General features: G+C 47.3%; 1 protein-coding gene across 15 annotated transcripts in view; it reads left to right on the top strand.

Moving 5' to 3' along the window:
* Nucleotides 1-26,778, top strand: part of pins (G-protein-signaling modulator pins) — a 579,486-nt gene that overhangs the window by 457,163 nt on the left and 95,545 nt on the right. For 9 of the 15 annotated variants that reach the window (XM_070083552.1, XM_070083544.1, XM_070083542.1 and 6 more), the window contains one exon: nucleotides 19,054-19,277. In XM_070083552.1, coding sequence (XP_069939653.1) covers nucleotides 19,054-19,277 — 224 coding nt within the window. The other 6 variants (XM_070083550.1, XM_070083549.1, XM_070083545.1 and 3 more) reach the window with 3 other exon arrangements.

Genomic DNA, 26,778 nt, shown 5'->3' with positions numbered 1-26,778 from the left:
TGTAGTGTGGTGGGTGTGAGGCCGGTGTAGTGTAGTGTGGCGGGTGTGAGGCCGGTGTAGTGTAGTGTGGTGGGTGTGAGGCCGGTGTAGTGTAGTGTGGTGGGTGTGAGGCCGGTGTAGTGTAGTGTGGCGGGTGTGAGGCCGGTGTAGTGTAGTGTGGTGGGTGTGAGGCCGGTGTAGTGTAGTGTGGTGGGTGTGAGGCCGGTGTAGTGTAGTGTGGCGGGTGTGAGGCCGGTGTAGTGTAGTGTGGTGGGTGTGAGGCCGGTGTAGTGTAGTGTGGTGGGTGTGAGGCCGGTGTAGTGTAGTGTGGCGGGTGTGAGGCCGGTGTAGTGTAGTGTGGTGTGAGGCCGGTGTAGTGTAGTGTGGTGGGTGTGAGGCCGGTGTAGTGTAGTGTGGCGTGGTGTGAGGCCGGTGTAGTGTAGTGTGGTGGGTGTGAGGCCGGTGTAGTGTAGTGTGGTGTGAGGCCGGTGTAGAGTGTGGTGGGTGTGAGGCCGGTGTAGTGTGTGTGTGGGTGTGAGGCCGGTGTAGTGTAGTGTGGCGGTGTAGTGTAGTGTGGTGGGTGTGAGGCCCGTGTAGTGTAGTGTGGCGGGTGTGAGGCCGGTGTAGTGTAGTGTGGTGGGTGTGAGGCCGGTGTAGTGTAGTGTGGCGGGTGTGAGGCCGGTGTAGTGTAGTGTGGTGGGTGTGAGGCCGGTGTAGTGTAGTGTGGTGGGTGTGAGGCCGGTGTAGTGTAGTGTGGCGGGTGTGAGGCCGGTGTAGTGTAGTGTGGTGGGTGTGAGGCCGGTGTAGTGTAGTGTGGTGGGTGTGAGGCCGGTGTAGTGTAGTGTGGTGGGTGTGAGGCCGGTGTAGTGTAGTGTGGAGGGTGTGAGGCCGGTGTAGTGTAGTGTGGTGGGTGTGAGGCCGGGTGTGTAGTGTGGTGGGTGTGAGGCCGGTGTAGTGTAGTGTGGCGGGTGTGAGGCCGGTGTAGTGTAGTGTGGTGGGTGTGAGGCCGGTGTAGTGTAGTGTGGCGGGTGTGAGGCCGGTGTAGTGTAGTGTGGTGGGTGTGAGGCCGGTGTAGTGTAGTGTGGTGTGGTGTAGTGTAGTGTGGTGGGTGTGAGGCCGGTGTAGTGTAGTGTGGTGGGTGTGAGGCCGGTGTAGTGTAGTGTGGTGGGTGTGAGGCCGGTGTAGTGTAGTGTGGTGGGTGTGAGGCCGGTGTAGTGTAGTGTGGTGGGTGTGAGGCCGGTGTAGTGTAGTGTGGTGGGTGTGAGGCCGGTGTAGTGTAGTGTGGTGGGTGTGAGGCCGGTGTAGTGTAGTGTGGTGGGTGTGAGGTCGGTGTAGTGTAGTGTGGTGGGTGTGAGGCCGGTGTAGTGTAGTGTGGTGGGTGTGAGGCCGGTGTAGTGTAGTGTGGTGGGTGTGAGGCCGGTGTAGTGTAGTGTGGTGGGTGTGAGGCCGGTGTAGTGTAGTGTGGCGGGTGTGAGGCCGGTGTAGTGTAGTGTGGTGGGTGTGAGGCCGGTGTAGTGTAGTGTGGTGGGTGTGAGGCCGGTGTAGTGTAGTGTGGTGGGTGTGAGGCCGGTGTAGTGTAGTGTGGTGGGTGTGAGGCCGGTGTAGTGTAGTGTGGTGGGTGTGAGGCCGGTGTAGTGTAGTGTGGTGGGTGTGAGGCCGGTGTAGTGTAGTGTGGCGGGTGTGAGGCCGGTGTAGTGTAGTGTGGTGGGTGTGAGGCCGGTGTAGTGTAGTGCGGTGGGTGTGAGGCCGGTGTAGTGTAGTCTGGTGGGTGTGAGGCCGGTGTAGTGTAGTGTGGTGGGTGTGAGGCCGGTGTATTGTCGTGTGGTGGGTGTGAGGCCGGTGTAGTGTAGTGTGGTGGGTGTGAGGCCGGTGTAGTGTAGTGTGGTGGGTGTGAGGCCGGTGTAGTGTAGTGTGGTGGGTGTGAGGCCGGTGTAGTGTAGTGTGGCGGGTGTGAGGCCGGTGTAGTGTAGTGTGGTGGGTGTGAGGCCGGTGTAGTGTAGTGTGGTGGGTGTGAGGCCGGTGTAGTGTAGTGTGGTGGGTGTGAGGCCGGTGTAGTGTAGTGTGGTGGGTGTGAGGCCGGTGTAGTGTAGTGTGGTGGGTGTGAGGCCGGTGTAGTGTAGTGTGGCGGGTGTGAGGCCGGTGTAGTGTAGTGTGGTGGGTGTGAGGCCGGTGTAGTGTAGTGTGGTGGGTGTGAGGCCGGTGTAGTGTAGTGTGGTGGGTGTGAGGCCGGTGTAGTGTAGTGTGGTGGGTGTGAGGCCAGTGTAGTGTAGTGTGGCGGGTGTGAGGCCGGTGTAGTGTAGTGTGGTGGGTGTGAGGCCGGTGTAGTGTAGTGTGGTGGGTGTGAGGCCGGTGTAGTGTAGTGTGGTGGGTGTGAGGCCGGTGTAGTGTAGTGTGGTGGGTGTGAGGCCGGTGTAGTGTAGTGTGGTGGGTGTGAGGCCGGTGTAGTGTAGTGTGGTGGGTGTGAGGCCGGTGTAGTGTGGTGGGTGTGAGGCCGGTGTAGTGTAGTGTGGTGGGTGTGAGGCCGGTGTAGTGTAGTGTGGTGGGTGTGAGGCCGGTGTAGTGTAGAGTGGTGGGTGTGAGGCCGGTGTAGTGTAGTGTGGCGGGTGTGAGGCCGGTGTAGTGTAGTGTGGCGGGTGTGAGGCCGGTGTAGTGTAGTGTGGCGGGTGTGAGGCCGGTGTAGTGTAGTGTGGTGGGTGTGAGGCCGGTGTAGTGTAGTGTGGTGGGTGTGAGGCCGGTGTAGTGTAGTGTGGTGGGTGTGAGGCCGGTGTAGTGTAGTGTGGTGGGTGTGAGGCCGGTGTAGTGTAGTGTGGTGGGTGTGAGGCCGGTGTAGTGTAGTGTGGTGGGTGTGAGGCCGGTGTAGTGTAGTGTGGTGGGTGTGAGGCCGGTGTAGTGTAGGTGGGGGTGTGAGGCCGGTGTAGTGTAGTGTGGTGGGTGTGAGGCCGGTGTAGTGTAGTGTGGTGGGTGTGAGGCCGGTGTAGTGTAGAGTGGTGGGTGTGAGGCCGGTGTAGTGTAGTGTGGCGGGTGTGAGGCCGGTGTAGTGTAGTGTGGCGGGTGTGAGGCCGGTGTAGTGTAGTGTGGCGGGTGTGAGGCCGGTGTAGTGTAGTGTGGTGGGTGTGAGGCCGGTGTAGTGTAGTGTGGTGGGTGTGAGGCCGGTGTAGTGTAGTGTGGTGGGTGTGAGGCCGGTGTAGTGTAGTGTGGTGGGTGTGAGGCCGGTGTAGTGTAGAGTGGTGGGTGTGAGGCCGGTGTAGTGTAGTGTGGCGGGTGTGAGGCCGGTGTAGTGTAGTGTGGCGGGTGTGAGGCCGGTGTAGTGTAGTGTGGCGGGTGTGAGGCCGGTGTAGTGTAGTGTGGTGGGTGTGAGGCCGGTGTAGTGTAGTGTGGTGGGTGTGAGGCCGGTGTAGTGTAGTGTGGTGGGTGTGAGGCCGGTGTAGTGTAGTGTGGTGGGTGTGAGGCCGGTGTAGTGTAGTGTGGTGGGTGTGAGGCCGGTGTAGTGTAGTGTGGTGGGTGTGAGGCCTGTGTAGTGTAGTGTGGTGGGTGTGAGGCCGGTGTAGTGTAGTGTGGTGGGTGTGAGGCCGGTGTAGTGTGGTGGGTGTGAGGCCGGTGTAGTGTAGTGTGGTGGGTGTGAGGCCGGTGTAGTGTTGTGGGTGTGAGGCCGGTGTAGTGTAGTGTGGTGGGTGTGAGGCCGGTGTAGTGTAGTGTGGCGGGTGTGAGGCCGGTGTAGTGTAGAGTGGTGGGTGTGAGGCCGGTGTAGTGTAGTGTGGTGGGTGTGAGGCCGGTGTAGTGTAGTGTGGTGGGTGTGAGGCCGGTGTAGTGTGGTGGGTGTGAGGCCGGTGTAGTGTAGTGTGGTGGGTGTGAGGCCGGTGTAGTGTAGTGTGGTGGGTGTGAGGCCGGTGTAGTGTGGTGGGTGTGAGGCCGGTGTAGTGTAGTGTGGTGGGTGTGAGGCCGGTGTAGTGTGGTGGGTGAGGGGCCTGTGTAGTGTAGTGTGGTGGGTGTGAGGCCGGTGTAGTGTAGTGTGGCGGGTGTGAGGCCGGTGTAGTGTAGAGTGGTGGGTGTGAGGCCGGTGTAGTGTAGTGTGGTGGGTGTGAGGCCGGTGTAGTGTAGTGTGGTGGGTGTGAGGCCGGTGTAGTGTGGTGGGTGTGAGGCCGGTGTAGTGTAGTGTGGTGGGTGTGAGGCCGGTGTAGTGTGGTGGGTGTGAGGCCGGTGTAGTGTAGTGTGGTGGGTGTGAGGCCGGTGTAGTGTAGTGTGGTGGGTGTGAGGCCGGTGTAGTGTAGAGTGGTGGGTGTGAGGTCAGTGTAGTGTAGTGTGGTGGGTGTGAGGCCGGTGTAGTGTAGTGTGGTGGGTGTGAGGCCGGTGTAGTGTAGTGTGGTGGGTGTGAGGCCGGCGTAGTGTAGTGTGGCGGGTGTGAGGCCGGTGTAGTGTAGTATGGTGGGTGTTAGGTCAGTGTAGTGTAGTGTGGTGGGTGTGAGGCTGGTGTAGTGTAGTGTGGTGGGTGTGAGGCCGGTGTAGTGTAGTGTGGTGAGTGTGAGGCCGGTGTAGTGTAGCGGGTGTGAGGCCGGTGTAGTGTAGTGTGGTGGGTGTGAGGTCAGTGTAGTGTAGTGGGTGTGAGGCCGGTATAGTGTAGTGTGGTGGGTGTGAGGCCGGTGTAGTGTAGTGTGGTGGGTGTGAGGCCGGTGTAGTGTAGTGTAGTGGGTGTGAGGCCGGTGTAGTGTAGTGTGGCGAGTGTGAGGCCGGTGTAGTGTAGTGTGGTGGGTGTGAGGCCGGTGTAGTGTAGTGTGGTGGGTGTGAGGCCGGTGTAGTGTAGTGGGTGTGAGGCCGGTGTAGTGTAGTGTGGCGGGTGTGAGGCCGGTGTAGTGTAGTGTGGCGGGTGTGAGGCCGGTGTAGTGTAGTGTGGCGGGTGTGAGGACGGTGTAGTGTAGTGGGTGTGAGGCCGGTGTAGTGTAGTGTGGTGGGTGTGAGGCCAGTGTAGTGTAGTGTGGTGGGTGTGAGGCCGGTGTAGTGTGGTGGGTGTGAGGCCGGTGTAGTGTAGTGTGGCGGGTGTGAGGCCGGTGTAGTGTAGTGTGGCGGGTGTGAGGCCGGTGTAGTGTAGTGTGGTGGGTGTGAGGCCGGTGTCGTGTACTGTGTCTGATATATATATGGTGCTAGGCCTTAATTTGATGTGCCCATATAGTTGGTTGTACCAGTGACGCGGAACGAGTGTACTGATTGATGAATAAGACGTAGGTGCAACACCTACGTAGGTATCTTTATTGTTGAAACAACAGGCTTATTTAGTCCAAGACATGAGAATGTTACAATGGAGACAGTAGGAGTGAAGAGGTAATTTTAAGATAATGATTGTGATGAGTACACCTGGTCAGGTAGTGTATTTATTAACAGATACAAACAATAGTTAAACAATAGTCTTGGTGAATCCTGTTCCATGATGCTGTTCTCTCCTGGTTTTCGTGCATCTTGAAAATGTGGCATTATGAAAATAACAAGTTGAAGCTTATTTTATGATTTACACTGGATGATGTATATGCTTGTGGAGGTTGATTTAGCCAAGGGTACTACAGAGAAGGCGAGGAATGCCACAGAGTGAGGATTGCCACAGAGGTGCGGAGTGCCACAGAGAGGGCGAGGAGTGCCATACAGAAGGTGAGGATGCCTCGCAGGCATAGAATGCGAGGTGGGCGACGCAGGAAGACCTGGTCCAGTTCCAGTGACGAGAGTTCGTGTAGTGACAAGCTAGCCCAGCGAACCTATCATAGCCTGCCAGTAACACCGGACACCTCCCGCCAAGCAACACTCCTCAAGCCAAGCCTAGAAAACATCCTCGACACTCAGCGATGGCTTCAGCAGGTGTGGCACAGCAGGGCTGACTTCAAGCTAATGTCAACTTTTCCTACTTTCCACCTCATATCCATAGCGTCTGGAAGCCCCGTGGGAGTCCGCAAGTGCTGCAGCGAGGAGGGTGTCAGGAGCCATGCACACCCTTCACACAACCACGCGAGTAACTCTCAACTCACTGATATGGAAAAAGTCAGCAGCACCATTATCCCTTCTCCCCTACCAACATGGAGTGATAGGGACAAGACACTCAGTGTTCTTCGAAGACATTGTGGTATCCCTGAGACAGTCGGAAATATTCCTCGAAGAAAAACAAGTCTTCTCGGAGCGCAGAAATGCATTCCTACTAAAGAAGAGACTGTTTCTGTAATAAAAGAGCATATGCACGGAAAAGGAAAGAGCGGGTTTAGAAGAGATCGAATTGTGTCGGGGATGAGCTTGAATATCTCAGACAAAGAACTAAATTCAGACTGCAATTCTTGTGTAAGAAAGCAAAATAATACCGGAACAAAGGAGAAACTCACGGGGAGGAAGCAATACCTCTTAGAAAGAGAGAAATGCTTTTCGGAAAAGGAAAAGGATGTCCTTGGAAAAGCTACAAAAGCTTGCAGAGGGACCAGTACGTTAGTAAACAGTGTCCAAGGAAGGGATCAGAACAGCACTGCAACGGACGGAAGCCTTTCTGGGGAAGACGGAGGTGTTTTAATTGACAGGGAAATGTTCGTGTCTGGAAGGAAAAGAAATGTCTTCAGTAGAGACATAATCGATCTTGGGAGAAATAAGAGTTTCTCACTGAGAGAATATAGCGCCCAAGACTCAAAATATATAATGCCGATAAATGATGGAGAATATATACACTCCGCAAGAGGTTGCCCGAGAAGAGACTGTCTGGAAGGCGGCGAGCGTCTGGTGATGAAACCCGGAGGACACTCCAGCACTACCACTAAATTACTGCTCGATCTGATTCAAGAACTGGAGGACGATGTGTTATGTGAAGCGGTTGTGGGCAGCGCAGGCCAGGAGAACAACTGGATACAGTGCAATGTCAGGAGGAGAAAGGCTCATATTGCATCCCAGGACGCCCAGCTGTGGCCCCAGGACACCCGGCTCCGGCCCCAGGACACCCGGCTCCGGCCCCAGGACACCCGGTTCCTGCCTCAGGCAGCAAACGACACTGTCGACGCTGAGCCAGCAGTCCTTACTTCTGAAAACGTTTCTCTCAACGAGGCGTGTCGACACAAGGCAAAACTGAGTAGCATAGAAAATGTTAATTTGGATTCTGGTGTCTGGTGGAGTGAAAATGATTTTGTAGGGACAACAGACTTAGTAGCTGAGTTAACTCAAATACTGAACCAAAAACTATGCAAGAAAGAGGCCGAGGAAAGCCCTACCATTGACCACGTTCCAGTTCATGAATTTTGGATATATATCGACTCTCTTGGGCTTGTAAACCCTCTCAACGATCACCGCTTTAAGAAATTGCCAAAAACAGCAGAAAAGTTTCTTTCCCAGCCGAGCCTCTTCGCCTTCGCTTTAAAAATTAGTGACATGGAGTGTGGGGAGTGTAATCCCGACTGTTGGGAAGTCACGTCCTTGGTTGAGATGATGGAAGGTGAAGCGACCAGGAGTGAGGACACTAGTGTTCCAGTGTGGCTACCCACGACTACCCTAGGTGTCCCTCAGACCCACGAGTGTCATAAGGTAGGTCTTTCCCTCGCCATACTTGACATTTTTAATCTTACAACAAAATTCTCATTACCTCTTGCTGTCTTTACCTCCTATCATGATTCTCATTACCTACCAACATACTCATTACTACCACACAACACTTGACGCTCTTTATCTCCTTCTACCATGTTTCTCATTACTTCCTCCTCTAGTCATGCTCCTAATTATCCATCACCATTTTCTACTACTACCATGCTCCTAATTATGTGTTTAAATCATTATTTTCTCATACCATGCTTCTCGTTACCTCACGAACAGAAAGTTCAACTCAGTGGTCTTAATATTATTAAGCGCTTCTCTAGAACAAAGGAACGTTTCTTTTTACCTTCGTCACGTTTCTGCCTATGTGTGTTGAGTGGGGGGAGGGGGAGAGGGGATTATTGTGAGCTGTTTTTTACCCTGAGCTTATCAAATTTTGTTGCTAAGGAAATATAGTTGTCCTGAGGGCAAGGCAGGAGGCGAGGCTGTTAAAACAAACAAACAAACAAAGTGTTATACTCAGATCATCATCATAGACTTATCCCACTTACAAAATGTCATTAAAAGCGTACATGTTTTGATGGTTATTTTAGTGTATTAATCCTCACCTACGCACCTCAAGGCTGGATATAACCAGTCTTGCTCATTCAGCCTATTAGTTCTTGCGGCCTGCATTCCGACGTAGACACTACAGCTCGACGTATGAAACCAGTTTGCAGAGATTTATCATATTCCTTTCTGAATAGTTAGTTTATTTTTTTAAATCCTCATGTATATATATATATATATATATATATATATATATATATATATATATATATATATATATATATATATAATTTTATACCCTTTTGTCCAAAATAATTTATCTCCTAGTGTATTTACCATACTCCTGCTTTTTACAGGAAGCAGTTTGCATCATCTACACTCCAGGAAGTACACATTGATGGGTTTTAACCATTGCCAGTAATTTAGGTATTTGAACTGATACAGACAATACAAGTTCTCTGCATCTTAAAATATACTATTTTGCCGTCCTTAAATAAGGGTGTTAGTATTTTAGTCTACAGATAACTAGCTCCTTTAATTTATTCGCCACGGGCTAGTTATCTATGATGTGTTCTTTGAATGTAAGATTTTCCAAAATGGTTACTCCAGATCTTTCAAATTTCTTATCGCAGTTTGATTACGTTTTATACTTAGTTCAATTTTTTCTTAGTTTTTTTTTCCATAGTGGATGAGGAAAATTCTTATTCTTTAGCAGACCTCTTGCCATGCACACACATGTTTTCTGTAGCTTACTGGAAGAATTGGCTTACATAACAAATACGGGTGTAAATGAATACTCCAAGAGACCACTCATTATATGTAAAGGGACCAGGTCTTTTCAACAACCTCCCTTCATACATAAGGGAAATTGCCGATAGAACCTTAGCTGTCTTCAGGAGGGAATTGGGTAAATTCCTCTAGTTCTTGGTCAGCCGGACGTTGGTGCCTACTTTGAACTGCGTGCGACTAGCGCCAACATCCAGGTTGATCAAGCTATCAGCTAGGAGACCTTGTCTGGGACCGGGCCATAGCAGCTGTCCCGGATCTTCCCTACGGCCCCTGTCCATGTCTGATATATACATAAGACAAGGAGTTGTGGCGAAAATAGTGCTATGAAAAAATAGAGCTTTCCATTATCGAGTTCCCTGAATTTACTTTGTTAGATCTTCTTACTTGAGCCGATTAGTTACAAAGTTCAGATCATTCAGCTCACTTTTGCAGTTATGTATTTTATGCGCCTTTTACGTCTGATTACACAATGATTTACTTTCCAAAGATTTTCGCAGAGTCTTTGTACATTACGAGGTCACTTTACTCATCTTCCAGTGTATCAATACTCTCGAGGTAGTTGCTGAGCTTTGCCATCAACACACAAGGTATTAATAGAAGCCTTCACTTGTTAATGAGGGATTCCAGGTGTTGCAAGTGGTGTGTCCCGGCCGGATGTGGACTCTCTTTTACAGGTAGTTACTTAAACTGACAAAAACTCGCTCACATTCACCACGTGTGTACATAACACCCATGTGAGTAACTGCGGTATAGCAGGTTTTGTGAGATGCTGCTGGCACACCAGCTTGCTGTTTACAGTACTGTTTACTAAAATGTTCCTTCCCCTCCTGCTGCTTGTATTGTTCCCGGTCCACTACTTTGTTTCTGGTGTTGTTTTTGCTTCCACTCTGGTATTGTTACAATGACAACGTTACACAGCCAAGGAGGACACTGTTATAGAAGAAGGCAGTTCTGCTTCTGGCAACTACTAGGCCATTACGACATGGTTTGAGTTCACTGGAAGACGGACAGTACGTGGACGTAATATACACAGACTGCAAAAATTTTGACAAGTGTGATCTTTGTTCATTAGCACACAAAGTGCGCAAAAAAATATAATTGGAAAAGTAGACAGAGGGATCTTCAGATTTCCAATAATTCAGACTCAGAGTAGTAGCAAAAATAAATAAATAATAGAAACCGCCAAAGTGAAAAGCTCTGCACTGGTCCCAATGATCTTTCTTATTCTCATATCCGACAATGCTCCGCGCTAGTGCTTTGATGAATTCTGAGTTTTTCTGCTAAAGCCCGGCCTTGGGCCAGGCTCGTCTGGTGCTTACCTGATCATCCAGGCTGTTGCTGTTGGTGGTCCTCTGACCCACATATCCATCACAACCTGGCTGATCTTTCACCTAGTGAAGATGTCCAGTTTCTTCTTGAAGACTTCTACACTTGTTTCATCAGTGTTTCTGATATAATCTGGCAAGATGTTGAATAGTTTGGAGCCACGGACGTTGATACATTGTTCCTTTAGTGTGTCCATGACGTCCTTGCTTTTCACTGGGTTTATATTGCAATTCCTCCCATAACTCTCACTCCGGTATGTTGTGATGGGAATGTGTATCTAGGACTTTGAGGCGTTCTTAGTAATTTAAATGTTTTATTGGACTCCGTGCAGGCTATGAAGGATATATGGGTCTACGGACCACCAGCAGCAACAGCCTAGTTAACCAGGCAAGCTCCAGACGAGCCTGGCTCAAGGCCGGGCTCTGGGACTAGAAAAACTCTCTGAACTCATCAAAGGTAAAGGTAAGTCTGGAAACAATTTATTGTTTCTGATATTTTAATCCTCAGGTAAGCTGGGATTGATTGTGTTGACGTAACCGATAGAATTAGCACAAATATCAGATTCAGTGTTCGCTTGAAAACACCTACCCAAATTTGTAATGGATCCGTAGTTTTGTACGTAATATGCATTGTTAATGAAAGGAAGGGGTGAGAATTTGATGGGAATTTGTACCTAGACTTAGAGATAAAACATGAGGTGATTAGATTCCTCGAGATGATCGCAACTCACCTGTGTGTGTTCAGACTTACTAGTGTGTATGTGTGAGCATGTTAAATGGCAGTTAGAGGAAGCAAGTAGAATTTAAGATCTGACGTGCTAATAATTGGTTTATTAAGTTAAAATCCTATCGACTAAACAAGTGTCATTAGAACTGCGTGTCACCTATACACCACCAGTCAAGGATAGTTTAATTTATAAAATAGAGATTAAAGTCAACTTTTAGTGTACATACACAGAGATACTCAACTGTCAGTGTATATACTCTGTTGAAGTGAGCCTGATCCAGGGTCACGACCTGGAGGCGATAACTCTCAACCTTCAGCAGTTACAGTAGTTAGTAGGACTGAAGTTTTGAGGCGAGACGTGCAAGATCTGTTCCTTGTAAGTCTGGTGAGAATATGTGGGTTAAGTAGAGTGATGCTCGTGCACTAGTAGAGAGAGCACGGCAGCCACACACACAGCACGGTAGCCACACACACAGCACGGCAGCCACACACAGCACGGCAGCCACACACACAGCACGGTAGCCACACACAGCACGGCAGCCACACACACAGCACGGTAGCCACACACACAGCACGGCAGCCACACACAGCACGGCAGCCCCACACACAACACGGCAGCCACACACAGCACGGCAGCCACACACACAGCACGGCAGCCACACACACAGCACGGCAGCCACACACAGCACGGCAGCCCCACACACAACACGGCAGCCACACACAGCACGGCAGCCACACACACAACACGGCAGCCACACACAGCACGGCAGCCACACACAGCACGGCAGCCCCACACACAGCACGGCAGCCCCACACACAACACGGCAGCCACACACAGCACGGCAGCCACACACAGCACGGCAGCCACACACACAGCACGGCAGCCACACAGCACGGCAGCCACACATAGCACGGCAGCCACACACACAGCACGGCAGCCACACACAGCACGGCAGCCACACACAGCACGGCAGCCACACACAGCACGGCAGCCACACACAGCACGGCAGCCACACACACAGCACGGCAGCCACACAGCACGGCAGCCACACATAGCACGGCAGCCACACACACAGCACGGCAGCCACACATAGCACGGCAGCCACACACAGCACGGCAGCCACACACACAGCACGGCAGCCACACAGCACGGCAGCCACACATAGCACGGCAGCCACACACACAGCACGGCAGCCACACATAGCACGGCAGCCACACACACAGCACGGCAGCCACACACAGCACGGCAGCCACACACACAGCACGGCAGCCACACACAGCACGGCAGCCACACACACAGCAGATGACACCCGAATCTGCATGAGTGTCTTCCATTGCAGACACTGCAAGGCTCCAGGCGGACATCAACCAAATCTTTCAGTGGGCTGCAGAAAACAATATGAAGTTTAACGATGAGAAATTTCAATTACTCAGATATGGCAAACACGAGGAAATTAAATCGTCATCAGAGTACAAAACAAATTCTGGCCACAAAATAGAGCGAAACACCAACGTCAAAGACCTGGGAGGATCTCACCTTCAAAGACCATAACATTGTATCAATCGCATCTGCTAGAAAAATGACAGGATGGATAATGAGAACCTTCAAAACTAGGGATGCCAAGCCCATGATGACACTCTTCAGGTCACTTGTTCTATATAGGCTGGAATATTGCTGCACACTAACAGCACCTTCCAAGGCAGGTGAAATTGCTGACCTAGAAAATGTACAGAGAACTTTCACGGCGCGCATAACGGAGATAAAACACCTCAATTACTGGGAGCGCTTGAGGTTCCTAAACCTGTATTCCCTGGAACGCAGGCGGGAGAGATACATGATTATATACACCTGGAAAATCCTAGAGGGACTAGTACCGAACTTGCACACGAAAATCACTCACTACGAAAGCAAAAGACTTGGCAGACGATGCAACATCCCCCCAATGAAAAGCAGGGGTGTCACTAGCACGTTAAGAGACCATACAATAAGTGTCAGGGGCCCGAGACTGTTCAACTGCCTCCCAGCATACATAAGGGGGATTACCAACAGACCCCTGGCAGTCTTCAAGCTGGCACTGGACAAGCACCTAAAGTCGGTTCCTGACCAGCCGGCTGTGGCTCGTACGTTGGTTTGCGTGCAGCCAGCAGTAACAGCCTGGTTGATCAGGCTCTGATCCACCAGGAGGCCTGGTCACAGACCGGGCCGCGGGGGCGTTGACCTCCGGAACTCTCTCCAGGTAAACTTCAGGTAAACAGCACGGCAGCCACACACAGGTAATGCGCTTTATTTCCACTATATATCTGAGAAATGGGTTTTGCTTTAGGTTAAAAAAATGTCTCGGCTTATTTGTCAGATATATTTCATAAATTTAATAAATTTTATTAAAAAATTTAAAGCTTTGGAGCTCACATAATAAAGACATGTTATGAAATAATGGTATTTCGCAGCATTTTATTTTTTTTTTATTGACTACCTTGCAAAATACATATTTACGTTTCAACAGATAAATGAGTCTATGAAAAGCAGTAAAAATATGATGATATGAATTGAAAACTACGTTCATTAATTAGAGCTACCTGTAAAAACTATTTTCTGGATATTGACTTTGAAACGGCTGATAATTTGGGAGTTTGAATACCTTCAGCGGCAAGTTCATAGACTGAACGGTCGTTGCTTCGGGGTTGATGAAACAATTACTGGAAATTGGCCAGAACACAGCAATAACACTGGAATTCGAGACTAAACCTGTGTGAGAGAGTTTTTTGTATTTCGTTCGAAAATTGCAGAGAAAGTTAGCGAGGAAGCAATGAGAATTTGTTTTGCATTTGCAAGAGATGCTTGTGAACAATGTGTGTCGGCGCTAACTTCTATTATAAATTTACTGAGAAGCTCAGTAAACTCAGAAGGTTTTCTTGATGTTGACCATCACTGCACCAGATATAATTTTGACCTCTTTAAAACGCAATCGTACTTTCTATATTGGGCCAAATTAAGTTTCTTTTTAAAACCTGGTTCATATGTACTGAGTGGTCTTATGATTCGTAAAAATAAAAAGATAACGTTATTTATGATTTTTTTTTTTTGCTTATAGAATCCACAAAAAGTATTAACATGTTGTGTATACTCCACAATAATCACTCACTAGAGTGAGAGGTATGGGGGGGGGGGTAGAAAAAACTTGGTTAAAAGTTTACCTGGAAATGGTTTCAGACATCATCGTTCCTGATACCCGGTCCCAGACCAGGCTCCATGTTTATAACCTGATCAGTGATGGTCGCTGAAGGCACTCCCACGTGCTCACCACATTCCGGTTAATAAGAAACTTGCTACAGTACCTTAACGATTTTCCTGTGAAAACTTTGTGATTGGTTGACGTTGACAAGTCTTGCATCCTCCATGCTCATTGAATTTATTGCACTCTTGTTTTTTTTTTTTTTCAATTTCGTACTTCGCCCAGTTTGTTATTCCTCTTGCTGCCATACGGAGAATCTTCTGTAAATTATTGTTCATCTTCCTCATTTGCGCTCCAGAAATGTAATATGAGCGATTTTAAGCTTTCTAAGTGTTGTAATTTATACGAGCCGCGAATTTTGTTTCTACCTTATGGAAACCGCAATTTCGCCTACCTTAACCGGAGCTGTCACTATACAGTAGTATTCCTGTCTACAGAGTAAAATTATAATCATTTGCTTGGCATTTCATGTTGTGATAGAAACACTTCTGTGTTCCTTAACGTTGAATTGTACGATATTGTTAATCCTTAGATAGTGCATTGTATTATCTGTTACGGTTTGTTTTCTGTTGTCATTGATGTCACTTTCTGACAAATTCTAGTATCGTCTACTAAGGATGTTACGGTGCTATTATTTATATATAGTCTATGTCAGTTATGAGAATTAGGAAGATAATTAGGGCGAGTACTGTGCCTTGTCGAACAGAACGCTTCAGTGTAATAGCCTCTGGTTTTATTATAACTACTATTACTGTTTTGCTCGATTTAATAGCAAGTTGATAGTCTCTATGGCCGCTTTCCCAGTGATTGATTCTGCACTTATTTTGTGGACTATTGCACCATGATCACACTTGCCGAAGGTTTCTGCGAAGTCTGTATATTACATTAGCATTTTGTTTGTTCTCTAGTATATCTAAAACAATATAACAGTGGTGAAAGGCAGAAACGTGTTGTTACCTCATTTTGTGTTGAGTTGCCATAAACACAATTGAATAACACTTTTTCAACTGTGATCCACAACTCTTCAGTCTTTTACCAGAGGATAAAACAATGCCTAAATAAAGAAGAAAGCCTAATATCATTCTGAACTGACTGGGAAAAGTGTAGGAACCGGGTTATAGATGTTTCACCGGTGAAAAAACTACATGATACCGACGTGTCAGCACGACTGAGATCAGTTAATAATGTTGGTATACAAGCAGTCGACAAGGTATCAATGTTTTTATTTTGCTTTTCAGGAAATGTAATTGCAAAAGCAGAGCTTAGCTGACTGGAGGTCGGGACGAAGGATGGGCGACGAGTAAATTTATTAGCTTATTTTGTAGGGTGAGTGTGGGGTAGAGTGTAGGCTGGTAGAGTAGTGCTGGGGGGAGTAGCATGTTGGGGTCTTGATGGTGTGGCTCTCTCTCTTATGTATGTTGCTCCCTCCCTGCCTCCCATATGCTCTTTTGTTGCTCCCTCCCTGCCTCCCATACACACTTATGTAGTCTCTTGTGCTCTCACCTTTATGTTTCAGCACCTGTGTTAATGTGTTTTCCAGCACTTGTGTAAATATGTGTTCCCACATTTGTTTTATCTTGCGTTTCCACACTTGTGCTATCTTGTTTCGACACTTGTTACAAGTGTTGGAACACTTATGAGTGTTCCAACTCTTCTTCTTATGGGAGGAAAAGAAACATTACGGATTTAGAACAACTTTCTGAACATTTCCTTCTCAGTAGTGATGTATCAGATAATGTATGCAAATGTTCCAAAATACACTGACAGCTATACACGTTCTAATGAAAGGAAAGGTAGAAATAGATGAGGTGGGGTGAGTGAAATCATTGGAGTCACTCAGTAGTGGTGCCTGTGCCACACTTGACCTATGTTAAGTGTGGCACAGTATGTTCAAGCCCTTAGGGGCAGAACGATTTTCAAGCATCATCCCTTCAACCCTCACCTGGCTACGATATATACCCCGACGATGTACCCTTGACAGCTTAAGAAACAGTTTTAACACAGTTGAACCCGCAATATAGTTCACAATCAGAGCAGAGCAAAGCAACACCTTTCCGTTTCTTGACGTCCAACTTATCGAATTCGACAAGATCTCAAATTTATGTTTCAGCAAGCCTACCGACAAGAACAACATAATATACACTTCTCGCGATAAGAAAACCAGGTGGGGAGTTGTGATGGAGTTCTTTCTGAGGCTTAAATGATCTACAGCCCCGAATACTTTGAAAAGGATTTTGGCGTCATTAGTAATCATATTCCTTCATACTTCATCCAGGGCTACAGACAAGTGGTCCAGAAAACACTTCCTACGTCCAAAGAGGAGGAAGATTACATCAATCATCTCATTTTTTCCCACAGGTGACGTCTAAGATACCGTCACACAGGTGTTAAAGAAAACTGGAATGAATGTCACAACCATCAACTGCTAAACAATTAGAGGTCTCACCAGAACAGGAAATAAGAACCAGGGCAACATTGGTGTCGGAATATACACTGTTTCTTGTGGTGGTTGTGACAAATTGTACATTGGCGAGAGTTCGTGCAGTCTATACACCAGGATTCAAGAACACCACCACGCAATACATGTGTAGTCTCGCAACATTAACACTGCATGCGCAATTCAATGGGATAAACACTCATACATTATTTCATGGCAAGACGACATACATGTGATAGAAAGGAGCTGGACCAGAAGAAATCTAGAAATATCCGTAACTAATACAAAGAACACCAGTGAACAGAACCAAAGTGCACACGTGTTATTGCAGGGACAGTTGCCAGCCTGAAACCAGGCGACATTTCAGTATAATTGACACCGATGTACCAGTTGCATAGCTCCACCACCTGCACCACTGACACACGATTTGTCATACTCCAGTGATTTCATTCACCTTACCTGTGTGTGGATCTCACCTGCTTCTACCTCTCCTCCCAGGAATATACCGTATGCACTTGTATTATGAATCTTATATATGACTTTATGAAGCTCTACACAGCATTACGTTGTCCCGGTAAAAGCTTGTTGGGCAACGTTTGTCTTTTCTTCACTATAGTCAGCAGTATAACATTTGGAATCAACTTGATATGATTCTGTGCTCCATCTATAGCTGATATGTTACCCTGTGTTCCAACATATGTTAGTGAGAATACCAACACTGTGTTACACTTGTGTTACTTTGTATTCTAACACTTGTTGCTGAGTGTTCCAACACTTGTTACTCTTACAACACTTTTGTTACTCTTTTGTTCTAACACTTGTTATTGTTTGTGCCAACATTGTTCACACCTACTATTTTGTTTAGTGGTTATTGTGCATCTGTTGTAATCTATATTCCGTCTCTAACAAAATAGTGTACCTGTTGTCTCCTTGTATATACTTTATTGTGCGTAGTTCGTGTTGTACGTCGCTGTAGATCTTGTGATGCAGGGGCTGCAGGGAGGGAGGGTTGCAATAAGCATGCATGGTTACAGGCACGGTATTGCACGTGTTGGGTGCACCTCTTCACCTGTGTTGTCACGATTGCACAGTAGTACAGTCTAGTGCTTCTGGTGCTGCTGTCTACTGCTCCTGATGCTGTTGTCTAGTACCAACAATACTGTTATCCTCTCGTCATCATTGTCTCGGCTCTATACATCACTTCATTTTCCTCTCCCAGTATGTTATCATGGTTTCTCTTCTTTTTGCCTTTCTGTCTCAGGATGCTGCCATCTTCCTCTTCTGGTATCATAGTATTTAGTGCTTCATTCACCATGACACTGCTGTGACTAGTATGTTGTGGTTTGATGTTACCAGTATAGTTTCTACATTGTCTTCCTGGTATCTTTGTCTTCTTTCTCTTCTGTTGTCGTATCGTAGTTCTTGGGTTTCTCAAATCCTAGGTTACTATCTTTCCGTAACATTTGCTCTCTCAGTCTGCCTATGTGGTACTGTCAACTGATTGACTCTTCCCTAGAGAAACTTTCCCTTGTCTTCCACACGCGCTCTGGGATAGGCTATCCTCAGAGATGGTAATTCCCAAATATAACTAATTACTGCTCTGCTGGAACGAAACTTTTGAAACTCCCGCAGCTGCTGAACCCCTTTGTGGAATGCTTGACAATATTATGATCTTACTGAAGTCTCCCAGCTCAAGTTATTTCTTCACTTGATGTAAGAACTCCACCCTTTGTGATGGAGCATAACGAAGGAATATAGCTAACTTTTCTTTCGACGAGGTCACTGTTATATAGAATACGACAGCAGCACACTGCTGGTATACCCAGTTTTCAATAAGGAAGAGCTTTCTCTGTCCTTCACTTTTTGTTCAACTCGTCAGATGAGGGATCTCCAGTTACACCGAAAGGATTTGTACTACTTCTTATTTTTTTTTATTCTGGGTCATTCGAATCATATATATATATATATATATATATATATATATATATATATATATATATATATATATATATATATATATATATGCAATAAGATCACAGTAAAAAGGTGATATCACATTATGCAAAATAACCACTGAAAATAATAATGAATTTCCAATCGCTTTCTCACGTAAATGCTTGGAAGTTATATAATATATAATGTAACATAGACGGGTGGTGGATGGGGACAGGGAGGTGTGTAAGGTTAGTGGGGGCAGCCGATGCCCAGAGCTACGTGTGGGGTTTCAATTCAACCTGTGGTGGGTAAGAGGCTCTAGCAGTGGTATATACCAGTATAATGTCACGTGTGTCGCTTCGTTCATTCACTTCTTCCTGTATCTGTTGTACACTAACGTCTTCTGCAACGATACACTTGGATAATCCTGGCTACCTTATGATCATTATATATATAATCTGTAGATTTATATTTTCAAATGTTAGTTTATTTGTTATAGTAACATGAAGTGTGTTGTATGTGATAATCAGAGTTTGTGTTGTACAGATGGACTCGAGCACATGCCTGGAGCTGGCCCTGGAGGGTGAGCGTCTCTGCAAGGCTGGCGACTGTCGTGCTGGCGTCGCCTTCTTCGAGGCTGCCATACAGACAGGCACAGACGACCTGCGCACCCTCTCTGCCATCTACTCGCAGCTGGGCAACGCTTACTTCTACCTGGGAGAGTACGACAAGGCTATGGAGTACCACAAACTAGACCTTACCGTTGCCAGGTCAGTACAACACCTCCATCCACCACTCACACCAAAGGTTGATAAAAGCACTCATCCAGGGATGTGCAACCCTCTTGTTATATAAGTGTGAAACAGTAACCTGTTAAATGTTTGGTACTCTGGCAGGCGTGAGGGTCTTTTATAAATCATGAACGTTTAAGATGACATAAGTCAGCCAAACGTCTTACATTGTACACTTATCTGTAGTGTTCTCTACATTCCTTGGCAGTATATTTTCCTGGATTATTTCCTTTTCAGTTGAGGCCTAGTCTGAGACGGGTCGCGGGGGCGAAGATCCCTGAACCATTAACAAATATAAACACCACAGACACATTATAGCAGTCAGTGTTATATTTGCAAACCCCTCAAGGAAGGCTTCTTGATGTTGGTGAGGGGCTCTTGATTTAGGGAATTGGATCTGTGCTCCAGTTCCCCGAAGCCTGAATACCTTCCACATCCCCCCCCAGGCGCTGTATAATCCTCTGGGTTTAGCGCTTCCCCCTTGATTATAATAATAATAATAATAATAATATATTTGCAACAAACATCTCGGTAATTTAATTTTTATGAGAGAATGTAACTACCAAGATGGCTGCCATTATTGTCAGTTCCTGCTTTTATTATGACTCAAAAAACTAACATCAGTCTTATAAATACTAACACCACCACCACTCTTGTCAGTACTTCAGATTATAAAGACTAGCACCACCAGCATCACTGTAGTGTAGTGGTTAATGTGTTAGGTTAGTGTGTGTGTGTGTCCCGTCAGTGTTAGTGTAGTGTGTGGGTCCCGTCAGTGTTAGTGTAGTGTGTGGGTCCCGTCAGTGTTAGTGTAGTGTGTGGGTCCCGTCAGTGTTAGTGTAGTGTGTGGGTCCCGTCAGTGTTAGTGTAGTGTGTGGGTCCCGTCAGTGTTAGTGTAGTGTGTGGGTCCCGTCAGTGTTAGTGTAGTGTGTGGGTCCCGTCAGTGTTAGTGTAGTGTGTGGGTCCCGTCAGTGTTAGTGTAGTGTGTGGGTCCCGTCAGTGTTAGTGTAGTGTGTGGGTCCCGTCAGTGTTAGTGTAGTGTGTGGGTCCCGTCAGTGTTAGTGTAGTGTGTGAGTCCCGTCAGTGTTAGTGTAGTGTGTGGGTCCCGTCAGTGTTAGTGTAGTGTGTGGGTCCCGTCAGTGTGTTAGTGTAGTGTGTGGGTCCCGTCAGTGTTAGTGCAGTGTGTGGGTCCCGTCAGTGTTAGTGTAGTGTGTGGGTCCCGTCAGTGTTAGTGTAGTGTGTGGGTCCCGTCAGTGTTAGTGTAGTGTGTGGGTCCCGTCATTGTTAGTGTAGTGTGTGGGTCCCGTCATTGTTAGTGTAGTGTGTGGGTCCCGTCAGTGTTAGTGTAGTGTGTGGGTCCCGTCAGTGTTAGTGTAGTAGTTAGTATGTACGTGTTCCATCAGTGTTAGTGTAGTGTGTGGGTCCCGTCAGTGTTAGTGTAGTAGTTAGTATGTACGTGTTCCGTCAGTGTTAGTGTAATGTGTGGGTCCCGTCAGTGTTAGTGTAGTGTGTGGGTCCCGTCAGTGTTAGTGTAGTGTGTGGGTCCCGTCAGTGTTAGTGTAGTGTGTGGGTCCCGTCAGTGTTAGTGTAGTAGTTAGTATGTACGTGTTCCATCAGTGTTAGTGTAGTGGTTAGTATGTACGTGTTCCGTCAGTGTTAGTGTAGTGTGTGGGTCCCGTCAGTGTTAGTGTAGTGGTTAGTATGTACGTGTTCCATCAGTGTTAGTGTAGTGGTTAGTATGTACGTGTTCCGTCAGTGTTAGTGTAGTGTGTGGGTCCCGTCAGTGTTAGTGTAGTGTGTGGGTCCCGTCAGTGTTAGTGTAGTGTGTGTGTCCCGTCAGTGTTAGTGTAGTGTGTGGGTCCCGTCAGTGTTAGTGTAGTGTGTGGGTCCCGTCAGTGTTAGTGTAGTGTGTGGGTCCCGTCATTGTTAGTGTAGTGGTTAGTATGTACGTGTTCCGTCAGTGTTAGTGTAGTGTGTGGGTCCCGTCAGTGTTAGTGTAGTGTGTGGGTCCCGTCAGTGTTAGTGTAGTGGTTAGTATGTACGTGTTCCGTCAGTGTTAGTTTAGTGATTAGTATGTACGTGTTCCGTCAGTGTTAGTGTAGTGGTTGGTGTGGTTCCGTCAGTGTTAGTGTAGTGTGTGGGTCCCGTCAGTGTTAGTGTAGTGTGTGGGTCCCGTCAGTGTTAGTGTAGTGTGTGGGTCCCGTCAGTGTTAGTGTAGTGTGTGGGTCGCGTCAGTGTTAGTGTAGTGTGTGGGTCCCGTCAGTGTTAGTGTAGTGTGTGGGTCCCGTCATTGTTAGTGTAGTGTGTGGGTCCCGTCAGTGTTAGTGTAGTGTGTGGGTCCCGTCAGTGTTAGTGTAGTGTGTGAGTCCCGTCAGTGTTAGTGTAGTGTGTGGGTCCCGTCAGTGTTAGTGTAGTGTGTGGGTCCCGTCAGTGTTAGTGTAGTGTGTGGGTCCCGTCAGTGTTAGTGTAGTGTGTGGGTCCCGTCAGTGTTAGCGTAGTGTGTGGGTCCCGTCATTGTTAGTGTAGTGTGTGGGTCCCGTCAGTGTTAGTGTAGTGTGTGGGTCCCGTCAGTGTTAGTGTAGTGTGTGGGTCCCGTCAGTGTTAGTGTAGTGGTTGGTATGTACATGTTCCGTCAGTGTTAGTGTAGTGTGTGGGTCCCGTCAGTGTTAGTGTAGTGTGTGGGTCCCGTCAGTGTTAGTGCAGTGTGTGGGTCCCGTCAGTGTTAGTGCAGTGTGTGGGTCCCGTCAGTGTTAGTGTAGTGTGTGGGTCCCGTCAGTGTTAGTGTAGTGGTTGGTATGTACATGTTCCGTCAGTGTTAGTGTAGTGTGTGGGTCCCGTCAGTGTTAGTGTAGTGTGTGGGTCCCGTCAGTGTTAGTGTAGTAGTTAGTATGTACGTGTTCCATCAGTGTTAGTGTAGTGGTTAGTATGTACGTGTTCCGTCAGTGTTAGTGTAGTGTGTGGGTCCCGTCAGTGTTAGTGTAGTGGTTAGTATGTACGTGTTCCATCAGTGTTAGTGTAGTGGTTAGTATGTACGTGTTCCGTCAGTGTTAGTGTAGTGTGTGGGTCCCGTCAGTGTTAGTGTAGTGTGTGTGTCCCGTCAGTGTTAGTGTAGTGTGTGTGTCCCGTCAGTGTTAGTGTAGTGTGTGGGTCCCGTCAGTGTTAGTGTAGTGTGTGGGTCCCGTCAGTGTTAGTGTAGTGTGTGGGTCCCGTCATTGTTAGTGTAGTGGTTAGTATGTACGTGTTCCGTCAGTGTTAGTGTAGTGTGTGGGTCCCGTCAGTGTTAGTGTAGTGGTTAGTATGTACGTGTTCCGTCAGTGTTAGTTTAGTGATTAGTATGTACGTGTTCCGTCAGTGTTAGTGTAGTGGTTGGTGTGGTTCCGTCAGTGTTAGTGTAGTGTGTGGGTCCCGTCAGTGTTAGTGTAGTGTGTGGGTCCCGTCAGTGTTAGTGTAGTGTGTGGGTCCCGTCAGTGTTAGTGTAGTGTGTGGGTCCCGTCAGTGTTAGTGTAGTGTGTGGGTCCCGTCAGTGTTAGTGTAGTGTGTGGGTCCCGTCATTGTTAGTGTAGTGTGTGGGTCCCGTCAGTGTTAGTGTAGTGTGTGGGTCCCGTCAGTGTTAGTGTAGTGTGTGAGTCCCGTCAGTGTTAGTGTAGTGTGTGGGTCCCGTCAGTGTTAGTGTAGTGTGTGGGTCCCGTCAGTGTTAGTGTAGTGTGTGGGTCCCGTCAGTGTTAGTGTAGTGTGTGGGTCCCGTCAGTGTTAGCGTAGTGTGTGGGTCCCGTCATTGTTAGTGTAGTGTGTGGGTCCCGTCAGTGTTAGTGTAGTGTGTGGGTCCCGTCAGTGTTAGTGTAGTGTGTGGGTCCCGTCAGTGTTAGTGTAGTGGTTGGTATGTACATGTTCCGTCAGTGTTAGTGTAGTGTGTGGGTCCCGTCAGTGTTAGTTTAGTGTGTGGGTCCCGTCAGTGTTAGTGTAGTGTGTGGGTCCCGTCAGTGTTAGTGTAGTGGTTGGTATGTACATGTTCCGTCAGTGTTAGTGTAGTGGTTGGTATGTACATGTTCCGTCAGTGTTAGTGTAGTGTGTGGGTCCCGTCAGTGTTAGCGTAGTGTGTGGGTCCCGTCAGTGTTAGTGCAGTGTGTGGGTCCCGTCAGTGTTAGTGTAGTGTGTGGGTCCCGTCAGTGTTAGCGTAGTGTGTGGGTCCCGTCAGTGTTAGTGCAGTGTGTGGGTCCCGTCAGTGTTAGTGTAGTGTGTGGGTCCCGTCAGTGTTAGCGTAGTGTGTGGGTCCCGTCAGTGTTAGTGCAGTGTGTGGGTCCCGTCAGTGTTAGTGTAGTGGTTAGTATGTACATGTTCCGTCAGTATCAGTGTAGTGGTTGGTGCTGCATATTGCATTAAGTTTTAGTTAACACTCTACTGGTGAACATTACATTTGCGGATGTTTCACACCCTCTGCAACTATAAATAGGTGAGTACATACGTACGTACACACACACACACACACACACACACACACACACACACACACACACACACACACACACACACACACACACACACACACACACACACACACACACACACAAAGTGACTGCCACACTAACACCGTCCTTACTATCTAAACTGATAATAGCCGCTAACTTTGGTTTATGTTCAGTGGTGTGATCTTTCCAAAGGTCTCAGCTCCTTGCACTGTATTAACATGGGAAGCAGAAAAGAACTGTGTAGTGCAACTGGTGACGCGAGCCTGGCTCGCCAACAGTGTTATGTGCTTAGCAAGCATGAGTATTTGATTGTACAAGTTGTACAGTACTACTGGTGAGTCACATTATAAGATAGTACAGGTTGTACAGTACTACTGGTGAGTCACATTATAAGATAGTACAGGTTGTACAGTACTACTGGTGAGTCACATTATAAGATAGTACAGGTTGTACAGTACTACTGGTGAGTCACATTATAAGATAGTACAGGTTGTACAGTACTACTGGTGGGTCACAGATGGACGTGTACAAGGGTATTGTACAACGTTTTCTTTACAACGTTATGGTGTAAACTCTGTGGTGCTCTTCTGCCATGTTTCACTAGCAGTGCCGGCTAGACTTCAGCACCACCTGTTTACCTGGGCTCATCACCCCTGCGACCCGTTCCCAAACTAGGCATCTTTGAATATAACCTGATTAATCAGGCTGTCGGTGCTAGCAGGCACGGAGTCCAGAGCAGGTATCGCAGGCTAGATGATCAGGAACCACCTTGAGATAGATAATTGGCCTACATGACAGGTGGGTGTTGAAGTGTCTGGCACTTATTGTCTCATCTCATACCAGTCCCTCAGTAACTCCCCAGATATCAGTTATGTTTTGTCCTCGCCAAAATTACAGTAGGTACAGTTCAAGGGATTTAGTATTGCCAGTAATTTGGATGTTTGAATTATTTTTTACATTGAGAAAATCTGTGTACATTCTCCATTATTATTATTATTAATTATTATTATTATTATTATAATCACGGGGAGGGCTAAACCCGTAGGGATTATACAGCGCCTTGGAGAGAATGGAAGGTATTCAGGCTCAACTCAGGTAACTGGGGCATAGATAAAATTCCTTGGATCAAGAGCCTCTCACCAGCTTCAAGGAACCTCTTTGAGGGGTGTATATTCTCCAGATCGTTAAATTTGATTGTGTTAGGATTGTGTACAGCAGTATTCCACTTTAGAGAGAGCACCTGCATAGTAGAGTTTGTCTTAGTTCACGGTAATAATACATAGGAGACATTCTGGTAACACCTAGAAGACATTCTGATAACACCTAGGAGACATTCTGATAACACCTAGGAGAGGTGCTGATAACAATACCTAGGAAAGAAGCTAATAATAACACATAGAAGACATTCTGGTAACACCTAGAAGACATTCTGATAACACCTAGGAGACATTCTGATAACACCTAGGAGACATTCTGATAACACCTAGGAGACATTCTGATAACACCTAGGAGACATTCTGGTAACACCTAGGAGACATTCTGATAACACCTAGGAGACATTCTGATAACACCTAGGAGACATTCTGGTAACACCTAGGAGACATTCTGATAACACCTAGGAGACATTCTGGTAACACCTAGGAGACATTCTGATAACACCTAGGAGACATTCTGGTAACACCTAGGAGACATTCTGATAACACCTAGGAGACATTGTAATAGCATGTAGGAGAGGTGCTGATAACAATACGTAGGAAAGAAGCTAATAATAACACATAGAAGACGTACTAATAATAACACATAGAAGAGGTACTAATAATAACACATAGAAGAGGTACTAATAATAACACATAGAAGACGTACTAATAATAACACATAGAAGAGGTACTAATAATAACACATAGAAGACGTACTAATAATAACACATAGAAGACGTACTAATAATAACACATAGAAGACGTACTAATAATAACACATAGAAGACGTACTAATAATAACACATAGAAGAGGTACTAATAATAACACATAGAAGAGGTACTAATAATAACACATAGAAGACGTACTAATAATAACACATAGAAGAGGTACTAATAATAACACATAGAAGAGGTACTAATAATAACACATAGAAGACGTACTAATAATAACACATAGAAGACGTACTAATAATAACACATAGAAGACGTACTAATAATAACACATAGAAGACGTACTAATAATAACACATAGAAGAGGTACTAATAATGACACTTTAGAGAGATGTTAAACTTAGTTGTTTATTTTATTATGAACTTCATAAGTTATGAGTAATGACAGAGACATGTTCTTGATTATTACGTAGCTGAGGCCAGGCAGCACTCAGTAGCTGAGGCCAGGCAACACTCAGTAGCTGAGGCCATGCAACACTCAGTAGCTGAGGCCAGGCAACACTCAGTAGCTGAGGCCAGGCAACACTCAGTAGCTGAGGCCAGGCAACACTCAGTAGCTGAGGCCAGGCAGCACTCAGTAGCTGAGGCCAGGCAGCACTCAGTAGCTGAGGCCAGGCAACACTCAGTAGCACTCAGTAGCTGAGGCCAGGCAACACTCAGTAGCAGAGGCCAGGCAGCACTCAGTAGCTGAGGCCAGGCAACACTCAGTAGCTGAGGCCAGGCAGCACTCAGTAGCTGAGGCCAGGCAACACTCAGTAGCTGAGGCCAGGCAACACTCAGTAGCTGAGGCCAGGCAACACTCAGTAGCTGAGGCCAGGCAACACTCAGTAGCTGAGGCCAGGCAACACTCAGTAGCTGAGGCCAGGCAACACTCAGTAGCTGAGGCCAGGCAACACTCAGTAGCTGAGGCCAGGCAACACTCAGTAGCTGAGGCCAGGCAACACTCAGTAGCTGAGGCCAGGCAGCACTCAGTAGCTGAGGCCAGGCAACACTCAGTAGCTGAGGCCAGGCAACACTCAGTAGCTGAGGCCAGGCAACACTCAGTAGCTGAGGCCAGGCAGCACTCAGTAGCTGAGGCCAGGCAAC

The sequence above is a fragment of the Cherax quadricarinatus genome, chromosome 10, assembly GCF_038502225.1.
Source record: "Cherax quadricarinatus isolate ZL_2023a chromosome 10, ASM3850222v1, whole genome shotgun sequence".
Taxonomy (NCBI): Eukaryota; Metazoa; Arthropoda; class Malacostraca; order Decapoda; family Parastacidae; genus Cherax; species Cherax quadricarinatus.
Note: the sequence above shows the minus strand (reverse complement) of the source record. Positions and strands in the feature narration are given on the sequence as shown.